General features: G+C 53.8%; 2 protein-coding genes across 2 annotated transcripts; both read right to left on the reverse strand.

The window, feature by feature from the left end:
• Positions 1-766: 766 nt before the first annotated feature.
• On the reverse strand, positions 767-2,007 carry C6H6orf15 (chromosome 6 C6orf15 homolog). The gene is made up of 2 exons (NM_001135739.1): positions 1,941-2,007; positions 767-1,743 (listed from the first exon to the last, which is right to left on the reverse strand). Exons 1-2 carry the CDS (start codon positions 2,005-2,007, stop codon positions 767-769), a joined length of 1,044 nt encoding a protein of 347 aa, NP_001129211.1.
• A 3,448-nt stretch (positions 2,008-5,455) lies between these two features.
• CDSN (corneodesmosin) lies at positions 5,456-9,848 on the reverse strand. Its single transcript, NM_001045504.1, has 2 exons — positions 9,764-9,848; positions 5,456-6,960 (listed from the first exon to the last, which is right to left on the reverse strand). The coding sequence occupies exons 1-2, from the start codon at positions 9,846-9,848 to the stop codon at positions 5,456-5,458; spliced, it is 1,590 nt and encodes a 529-aa protein (NP_001038969.1).
• Between the last annotated feature and the right edge of the window lie 955 nt (positions 9,849-10,803).

Below are 10,803 nucleotides of genomic sequence, written 5' to 3' on the forward strand. Positions count from 1 at the left end.
TCACTTGGGAATGAAAGCATCAAATGCCACCCTAGGTGGGATTGTTGGCTTCAAGGTTTTTTTCTCCCTTTCCTTTCTCCTTTTTCTCTTTTCCTTTATCGAGGTCTGCTATTTACTCAGCAAATGTTCAAAGTCTGTGGTTCTCTGGGACACAATGTGCTAAATGATGCATGTAAGGGAGGAGATCAGTGTATCTCCACTTCCAAGAAGCTTGACTTTCCGGGGAAGAAAAGACAAGTGAAGCATAGACATTGCGACTTTTGGCTTCCTGTTTCTGTGAATTGCAAGGAATCCTGTCCACCTGGCCCTGGAGTCGCCTTCTGGGACCTCATCCTTGCCCCCTGCTGCAGGTGCCATCTCAATTAGTCCTGCTGTCCCTCCTCCCCCTTTCAGATTCCAGCACAATTCTGGAACAGCTCTCCCACCTGGCCGGGGTGAGACTGAGGCTCCACCCTCAAGCACTTGGGCATTGATCCTTTGCGAAGGATGGGGATAGCAAGACAGCGTCTACAGGAGCCCCTAGAGGGCCATGGGGATGGCTAGAAAACAGGAAAGAACAGACTCACTTCAGCTTATGCCCAGAAACAAAGAAACCAAGGAGAAGCAAATTCCATAAGTGCTTTTATTTTATTGGAGATGAGCAGGGGAGGCACTGAAAAGTGGGGATAGTGCTGGAAACATGCTGACAGGGCCTGGATTGAGCCCACACAGCAAGGGGCGGGAGCAGGACTCTAACTCCCAATGTTGGGTTTCCCTCTATTGTGCTCTAGCCCCACTGCAACCTAGGGCTTGGAGGATTAGGGAAGCCAGCTGGGATGTTCCAAGAAGAGCCAGGAGGGCGGAGAACTCCGGGAGGAAATGGGTTATTGATACCTGGGTATAGATGAATATTCCCCCAGCTGCCTCCTGGATACCGATTAATATTCCCCCAGCTGCCTCCTGGATACCGATTAATATTTCCCCAGCTGCCTCCTGGATACCGATTATTATTCCCCCAGCTGTCTCCTGGATACCGATTAATATTTCCCCAGCTGCCTCCTGGATAGCGATTAATATTTCCCCAGCTGGTACCTGGGGGTTGATTATTGATACCCCAGATTCCCTCAGGGTGTGGCATGGGCCTCGTTCCCCAACCAGTCCCAGGGCCTCCACCTCCCCAGGACACACTGGGATTCAGGGTACCCCAAGGGTGATCAGGCAGAACCCTGTGGATGAGAGACCAGGGAGGGCGTTGGGAAAGGATTTTTCCCCCAGCTCCTAGTGAATTAGAACGGGGCAGTCGTCTGGACTCCGAGTCCTGGTGGAGGAGTGAAGCCTCGGGTGAGAGGCCTGTGGCATCGGGAGAAGACTCCCCAGGCAAAGGGCCACTGCCCGGAGCGAGGGCCACAGCACTGGAGAGGTAAGAGAGTTCTTCAGGCAGCGCTTCCCCCAGGCGGTCCTCAGCCGCAGCAGCCATCATCTGCCAAGGATCCTCAGGGGGCCAGGAATCCATGGCAGGCAGCCCCCACGATGGAGGCCACCTCTGCACTGCAGAACCTCCTGCAGGTGGGAAGCCATCTGATGGAGGCGCGCTGAGCTTCAGAGGAACCCTTGCCAAGTCATTAGACCTAGGGTCCAGAGCGGGCTGAGGATGTTCAGAGTTAGAGGGGCCAGTGGAGGAAGGTTGTCCGAGCTGAGGCAAGTTGGTCCCCAAGTTTTGGGAAACTTTCTCCTCCACAACACCGATGCTCCGGGCAAAGAGGCCTGAGGGAAAGGGAAGATAAAGCAACCAGTGGTCTCCCTTCCCCGAGTCCCCAGTTCCCTTTGCTTCCCCTGTGCCTATTCTTCCTTTTCCCTCAGGGACCTAAATGTGTACCCTCCTGCCTTTACCCCTTTCCTTAATTCCTGTTTCCTGGGGGACCGCCAGTCCCTCCTGCCCAAGGGCATCACGGCCTCCATACCTGGGAGATGAAGACAGACCAGGAGCAGGCCCAGAGGAGCGCAGCTCCCTGCCACGCGGCCCTGCATCCTGCTCAGCACCCGATCTCCCTCAGCCCCAAGACAGCCAGCCCTTTATCCTGGTAGTGGGGTGGGGGACAGCAGAAACAGGCTGGGCTAGTGGTTGTGGAGACAATAAACCTCCACATTCCACCCTCATTCCTAATGCGGTCTGTGGCAACAGGTGTCACTTGAATGAATGTCCCAGAGGAAGCTGGGTGTCTCCCGCCCTGGCTCCTTTCCTTGACCTCCCTGCCCCTTCTTGGCCCAGGTGTCCTGGCTCACAGCTCATCCCTGGTTGCCAGCCTCCCCAGCCCTGCTCCCCAGCCAGCCTCCTCCACCCTGGGGTCCCACTCTCTTAATTGCCTCTCTCAGCAACAGAAACACTTGTTTCTTTTTGGGAGCTGGATTGTTTCCTCCCAGCACCCCTTTCTCGTGCATCCTCATATCTCCTTCACCTTGGCCCCAACCTGAAGGAAGTTCTGGGGTGCAGAAGTGGCCCCATCTGAGGAGCTGCTCCTAGATGAGACCCTGGATCTAGCTAGGGAAATGGGCCTGGATGCCATCCTTATGAGATACTAATTCCTGCGGCTGCAGTGACAAATTACCGTGAACCGAATAGCTTACAACAACATGGATTTATTACTTTACAGTTTTGGAGATCAGAAGTCCAAAACAGGTCTCAGTGGATTAAAATAAAGGTGTCAGCAGGGCTGTGATTCTTTCTGGGGGCCTCAGGGGAGAATCCCTTTCCCCGCTTTTTCACCTTCTAGAGGCATCCTGTGTTCTTTGGCTCATGGTCCCCTTCCTCCATCTCCAAAGCCAAAATCAGCCATTTCTTACACTGTATCACTCAGACTTCCTCTTCTGCCTCCCATGTCCACATTAAGGGACCTGGTGACTACACTGGACCCACCTGAATAATCCATGATAATCTCTGTAAAGTCAGCCGAATAGCAACCCTAATCCCATCTGGAATCTTAATTTCCCTCTGCCATGTAACCTAATTCCCACGTTCCAGGGATTAGGATGTGGACATCTTTGATGGTGTTGGGGTTGAAGACATCATTCTGCCTGCTACTGGTGGTCAGATGTGCCATAGAGTATAAGAAACCTTGGGAGAAAGTGGCTATTTCCAAGTAACAGTAGAGGAGGGCCTTTAAATGCTGTTGTCAAATGGCCAGGACTTGATCCTTGTTGAAGCTGGGCGATGAGAATGTAGAGATTCATTAACAGTTTGTTGGCTTTTAAATATGTTTGCAAATTTTATTATAAAAATGCAATGGCTTTGTTCTCTCCATGGCTTCCGGGAGGCCCCAGGAGTAGGCTTCCCTGGCTGCCCAAGGTCTAAACATGAGCTGTTGGCTGATTCTACTGCTGTGTCCTCCCCCACGCCCCTGCTGGCTTAACCACTGGAGGAGTGAAGAGCTCCTCTCCAGAACTGGCAGTGGATGGAGCCCAGAGGCCTTTTTGGATGACATGCATGAGTTTTACACAAGCTTTTAATTTGGAGCACAGCAGGAGACTCGAGGAAACACCACATCAGAGAGCCTTCTCTCCCTGCAATTCCCATTCATGAAGCATCTGAGGACCTCGATTCCTGCCATTGGCTGCAGATCAGGGGCCAGATGCTGGACCAAGGGTGATTCAATCCCTTTCTGGTCAATGTAATACATTTCTGCTGATTCCAGACTTGGAGTTTCAACAGTTCTAAATTCAGGACCAGACAGCACCACCCTGATAGGAGGGAATGGGTTAAGTGCTACAGTAGGGGTGAATTCCTTTGCAGCCAAGCAGAGGCTCTGAGAGGTGGCCTGGGGTGGGGGGTGGGGCTCCTACAGGGACAAGCACAATCCACTCTGCCCTCCTTGGGATGCGGGAACTTCGTCTGCCTCAGCCTCTCCCTGCCTGTCTCAGGACTTAGGTCGCATGGACCCCACCACACACTCCACTTTCTCTCTCTTCTCCAGTGGAGGCGACTCCTCTTTCCCACTGGGGCACTCTGCCTTCTCAGCCCTCACCTGAGAGCCATGTTGCTCACACTCTCACTCTGGACCCCAGCAGAGCAGGGAGTGTGAAGATGGAGAGACCACCGGCAGCTCTGTCCTGCCACAGGCTGGGCCTCTTGATCTAGGCCAGTGAGTCACCCTGCTTGGCTGCACTCCCTGCCCCGCTCCCATCCTCTCAGTCCTTTACTCTCTCCACCCCCAGCTCCAGGAACAACGCTCAGCTGGCCTCCTACTCAGCTGACAGGAATCTGGTTGGAGTTGTTGTGTCCCAGCCTTCCCAAGCTTCCAGGTGTCCCAGAAACCCAGGAAATCGAGACTCATGACTCCCAGAGAGGATGGCATCTAGAAGGTGAGGAATGCTAATGGTGGAAGAAGAGGAGTTTGGGTGGGGAGGGGAGGGAGAGGAAACACTGAGGGCCCTAAATAAGGGGAAGGGGGACCCCACGGTGAATGAGGAATGGGAAGAGAGTGGATTTCCTGGAGCAATGAGAGAGGAGGGAAATGGCGGAAGGATCTGGGAGGCCAGGCAATCTCTGCTTTCAGTTCAACAAATATTTATTGTCTTCCTCCTCTGTGGGAGGAGCTGGAAGGTAGAAGAGAAATACAGCCCGCTTTTGAAGGAAAATGAGGGACACAGAGACCTCTAGAGGCGTAGGAGGAGCACCACCCAGACTCTCAGAGGAGACCCAGGACTCCAAGAAGTCAAAAAGTCTGCACCTAGTCCCCACAGTTTACTGAGCCATCTGTCCAGGATCCAGGGACAGCAGGGAGCCTGCTCCAACCTCTGAGGGTGCCCCAGTGTCTCCCTCACCCAGGGAATCATCTGAGCACTGAGGGAAGTGGCCACAGGAAGGGGCTGAGATAAGGGCCTTGAGAGGCAATGGGTGTGTTGGGGATGGTGATCTAGGAGGGCGTGGTGAGCTCTGTAATGGAGGGTGGGGTGGAATTGGGAGCGAGAGCCCAGTGGCATATTGGGTGGGTTGACTAGATGTCGAAGAGAGGTCAGTGAAAAGTGGCCACTGTTTCCAGATGATGGTTTGACTTTGCTTTATTTGGTAAAGGGGAAGAGGAAGGTATAACTTCTTCAGGCGTCAGAGGTGCTCTGAGAGCATTTCAGGGGTTTCCCAGTTGAGAAGCTGATGGGGGTGTTACTCAATGGACCATTTCAACACAGTATAGGGAATTGTAAGGGGTGGTGATCTGGCTGAGGGGCACTGTGGTGGAATGGGAATTTAAACAGTAGGAGAGAATCAAGAGAGGAGCTTTGAATCTACCATTTTGAGAAGAGGAAGGAGGAAGGGGTGATAAGAGAGAGTCTGCAACCTTGGAGTAGTGGAGAAAGCAGAACCACTCTTTTGGGAAGGAGGGAAACTGAGCTAACCCTATGCCTGGGCACTGGACTTCTCCCATATGGGATATAGTGTATGTGCTTGTTTGTGCCCAAGGCATGCACACACACAACAGTTGACTTATGGACTGTCGAGTAACTCTCCTTGGGGTAGGAAAACTTCAGGGTCAGCTAGCTGGGGCCCCAGAGGCTTCACTTGGGCTAGGATATCCCGGATGGAGCGGCAGGGGATCTTTCCAGCACTGCTGGAGCCACAGGGCTTGGCACCAGCGGAGGGATCAGGATGGGGAGAGCCATCGGGGCCCCCAGTCAGTGTCAAGGAGGAGACAGACATGCAAGGGTGACCAGAAGAGCTGGACTTGCTGCCACAAGGCTGAAGGATGATTTTGCCACTGGATTGGGAACTGGAGCTGCTGCTGAAGGAGCCGGTGCCTGGTGGGGAGCAGGGGCTCTGGGAAGCACTGCCGCAGGGATGGTAGGGTAAACCGGAGCTGCTGGAAATGCTAGAACTGCTGGGGACTCGAGAACTGGAGGGAGAGCAGGGTCCCTTGGAGCCCGTGGAGCCGCCTCCACAGAGCTGGACCCCACCAGTCCCCACTGGCTGGAACGCAATGGCCGAGGAAGCTGCCGACTGGCTGGGGATGATGGGGTTGCTGGAGAAGTATTTGCCCTCAGAGATGGGGGGCCCAGCTGCAAAGGAAGGGACCCCTGGAGAGCCTTTCACAGGGTTCTCTTTGGTGAAGTAGCCCACAGGGTAGATTTTACCCTTACTGTAGGTCATGCCTGGAACCAGATAACTGTCAGAGGAGCCACCCACCACCTCGTAGCCACCATAGGATTTGTCTACAGAGGTGATTGGGGGACAGGGCTTGCCTGGAAGGCCACCATTGCTACAGGGGGGACCTTGAACCACTCCAGGGGCACCAGAACCATGCTGGTCCACCACCACCACCACAGGCCTCTGACCCCCTGACACAGAGTGGGAGCTGGGGATGTAGGGGCCGGAGTGCGAGACGATGGGCCCTCCACTGCAGGGAGAGTCGGGGATGTCCGAACTACAGGGACGCTGGTTGGAGCTGACGCTTTGGCCACTGCTGGATACCCCAAAGGTCTGGGAAGAGGAAGAGCTTTGTCCAGGCTGGGAAGGGTTTAGTATTCCGCGGTAAGAGTTGTCATTGGTTGGCAGAGCAGAGCCATTCCCTACTTGGAAGCTGCTGCTGCTGAACTGAAAGCTGCTGCTGCTGCTCGAATGAGAGCTGCTGCTTCCCGAGTGAGAGCCGCTGCTTCCTGAGTGAGAGCTGCTGCTCCCCAGCTGGGAGGAACCGGATGCACCTTGTAGACTAGAGCCAGATCCGGAGGAGTAGCTGACCTGGGAATACCCCGTTCCTGGCTTAAAAGATCCTGCAGAACCACCCTGGGCAATGCTGGATCCGCTGGAGCTACCACTGGAGCCACCACCAGAGCTTCTGGCACTGGAAATGGAGCTGCCAGAACTGCTGGAGCCACTGTAGCTACTGAAGCCGCTGGAGTCACCCTTCCCAGTGAGGCAGGGGTCGTTAGGGGAGGTGATACGCATGGGGTCCTTACAGGGGTCTGAGAAGGTGCCAATGCTCTTAGCCAAGGTCCCTGTGGAGGAAAGCAGTGGTTAGTAAGGGCCAAGGAGGCTTGGCTTCCTCCCTCACCTTTCTGCCTTATCTCAGTCATCGGCCTCTCAGGTTTCTCCCAAGCAGAGCGCAGGGAGAGTTTAGGGATGGAGAAAGGAGGAAGAACTGGCTATTGTCTCTAAAGGATATTGAGGTGGCCGAATAAAGGCATTTCTTTGTTTGGGAAGGGTGGGCAAACACCAACCAGAAAAACAGAAAATTAGGTGCCAAAGTGAGTGGCCTCAAAGGAATACATTGAATATAAGAGGGGGCTGGGCACAGTGGCTCACACCGGTAATCCCAGCACTTTGGGAGGCCGAGGTGGGAGGATTGCATGCGCCCCAGAGTTCAAGACCAGCCTGGGCAACATAGACCCCGTCTGTATTTTGTTTTTTAATTAAAAATTTTTTTAAAAAGAAGAGGGAATGGAGAAGGGGCAGGAACAAGTAGGTCTAAAAGAAAGGACCCTGAAGAGACAGAGAATTGGGGAAACTGAGGCTCTGAGAGTCCAGGCGTAAATTCTTAGGGGAAAAATCCTGGGCCAGACAGTGGGACCAAAGGGAAGAAGACAAAAGGCAAAACAATGGAGGGCTGAGAAGTGGAGACACATATAGAAGGAGACACTGGAAAAAGACAAAGCTGGGGGCAGAGGGGCTGAAATAAAGGAAAGTGCACTCGAGGACTAAGATTTGGTCACCAGCTTCTTCGTGAGAGCCCAGGCTGGGGTCAGGAATGGAAACCCTATTTCCTATCTCAGCACTGGCCATGCCAGTAAAGCTGGGTGGGGGCCAGGATGTGGGGTCACTACCTGTTGCTTCAGAACCTGCTGGTACCAGTGTGTCAGGACGCCGCACCCTGAGCCAGCCCTGCTCTCGCTGGCCCAGCCCAGGGAACCAGGACGAAACCCCACGAACCTCCGAGGCTCCTGGCCACAGTCAGCTTCCCTCTCTGAGCACACCTGCCTCCGTCCAGCCCCTCATCTGACTTCTGCTGCCTTGACTTCCCTCAGGGATGTGGAGCCACATCTTTCCTTATCTTTCCTTTCCTTTGCTCAAAACCCCAGGCCCAACTTACCCCATGGTTCCTCCATGACTCTTTCACCTGTGTTCCTTCTGCCTCCCCTAGCCCCTCCAGGTCCCACGTGTCACAAACAGAGCCACATACTAGCAAGTTACTGAATCTCTCTGAGCTTTAGTTTATACATTCAGAGGGGCCAAATTTTCCCTGCCTTCCCACAGCATTACTATGAAGAAAACTAAATGAGATCATCCACCTGGAAGTTTTTTCTTCTTCTTTTTTTTTTTTTTTTTTTGTGAGATGGAGTTTCTTGTTGCCCAGGCTAAAGTGCAATAACACGGTCTCAGCTCACTGTAACCTCTGCCTCCTTGGTGCAAGCGATTCTCCTGCCTCAGCCTCCCAAGTAGCTGGGACCACAGGTGCCCGCCACCACACCCAGCTAATTTTTTGTATTTTTAGTAGAGAGGGGGTTTCACCATCTTGGCCAGGCTGGTCTTGAACTCCTGACCTCAGGTGATTCACCTGCCTTGGCCTCCTGAAGTGTTGGGATTACAGGCGCAAGCTATCATGTGCGGCCGGATGTTTTAGACAGTGTAAAGCATTATATATTATGAATTATTACTGTCACTCATCCTGATCCCTCCACCAACAACCAGACTGCCTTCCTCTGTGATGTCCCTGTTCTCTCCTCAGAAAGAAATTCTCTGCATGCACCTCCACGCCAAACCCCAGCTGTGCCAATTCCCTTCAGTCCTCTGCACGAATCCACCATGCATTGCCTCTCTCTTTCGCTATTCCCTCAGACACCAACCACCCACTAGACCATGGGAAGGTCGCAGAAATTCCTCAAGGGCTATAAGTACCCAGTGGTCAACAACACAGGTCCAGCAGTTGCCTGGCCTGGGGTTGAAATCTTGGCTTTGCTGCCTTCTAATGCATGATCTTGAGCTAGTTTCCTAACCTCTCCAAGCCTCAGTGTCCTCATCTGTAGAGTGGAAATAGCAAATCTCCTTTCATACCGTTCTTGTAATGATCAAAAGTGCTAATATAGGCCGGGTGTAGTGGCTCATGCCTGTAATCCCAGCACCTTGGGAGGCCGAGGCGAGCGGATCACTTGAGTCAGGAGTTCAAGACCAGCTTGACCAACATGGTGAAACCCTATTTCTACTAAAAATACAAAAAAAAAAGAAAATTAGCCAGGTGTGGTGATGGGCACCTGTAGTCCCAGCTACTCTAGAGGCTGAGGCATGAGAGTCGCTTGAACCTGAGAGGTGGAAGTTGCAGTGAGCCGAGATTACGCCACTGCACTCCATCCTTGGAGACAGAGTGGGACTCCATCTCACAAAAAAAAATAAAAATAAAAGTTCTAATATATAATCCAAATGTGCTTAAAACAGAGTCTAGCATATAAAAAGGCTCTAAAAATGATATTATTACTATTAAATGTCCAATCATTATCTTGTAGTGCTCCCATAATAAAAATCACCACCACCATTTATATAAACCTCTAGAATTTCCAAAGTACATATCACATACATTATTTAATTTGAGACACACAGACTAAGGTAGGTGTCATTAACCCCACTTCAGAGTTTCAGAAACTGGGGCTCAGGAAGTTTAAGAAACTTACCTGAGGCGACCATACAGTGAGGAGCAACCCCCAGACTCAAAAGGCAGATTCCAGAGCCCCTGCCCGTCCCCTTCGCTGGGTCCTCTCCCGGACTCTCCCTCACGCCTCCCTCCTGTTCCCAGGGCCCCCAGCCTCCTACCTGGCAGGAGGAGACCAGCCAGCAGCAGTGCCATCATCCCGTGCCCGCCCACACGCCCCATCCAGGGTGCCCGAGATGAGCCCATCTCGGACTGCACGGCCTCCTGACTGATGGCAGCTCGAGGACACCCGGGTCCTTTATGCCAGAGCTGGACATTCCCTGGGCAGGAGTCACTGTGGGGAGAGGAGGAGAGGTGGAGGGGGTGGGTGCCCCGGGGGAAGTTGGTGTGGCCGGGAGGAGCGTGGTAATCAGCCCGGTGCATCTGCCTACTCAGCAGCAGCAGTGGCTGCAGTGTGGGGTACCCATGGCCACGGGGCTCTAACGATCCTGCCACCTGACAGGCCTGGCCCCGGCTCCTCATTGCCTAACCCGGAACCAGGCGCTCTGCCCCACGGCCACCCACTCTGGGGCGGCCACTCTTGCCACGGGACCCAGCTGCCTGGCTCCTTAACTCTCCTGCCTACCGTGGCTTGGCCTGTCTCTCCATCTGCCCTCCACTCGCAGTCGTGGGTGTTTCAGCTTTTTCTTCCACACTTGGGTGCCTGCTCCAGCCCCACCCGCCGAACCCCAATGAGGTCCCATTCACAGCCCCTGATCTGCTCCTTCCTTAGGACCCCATCACTCCACCTCCACTTTCCTCCTTCAAATATGAGTTCTGCCCCCATCCCCCAGGCTCCCCCTCCCACCACTCCCCAAGTACCAGGCCAGCCACATACCTATTACGTGTTCCATCACCTGGGGAACCTTCTCCTTCTCAGAAATGGGGCACCACATTCCCAAAACCAACTCCCTGACCTGTCGCTTCTGGGGGCCTCTGGGGACGGCATGGTGGCGGGGGTTGGGGGGGGTGCTGGGAGCCAGGGCTCAGCCAGGGGAGGGGCCTGGGCTGATGACCTCTGTCAAAGCTGGGCCTTGGTTACTCACAGGCCACTCACAGCCCCTCCCCATGGCTGGTAACCCAGACCTCAAGGGTGAGCAAGAGGCTAAGAAGGCTAATTGGGAAGGTGGTGGCCCCGTAGCCCATCTGCTGGCCCTGGGCT

The sequence above is a fragment of the Pan troglodytes genome, chromosome 5, assembly GCF_028858775.2.
Source record: "Pan troglodytes isolate AG18354 chromosome 5, NHGRI_mPanTro3-v2.0_pri, whole genome shotgun sequence".
NCBI lineage: Eukaryota > Metazoa > Chordata > Mammalia > Primates > Hominidae > Pan > Pan troglodytes.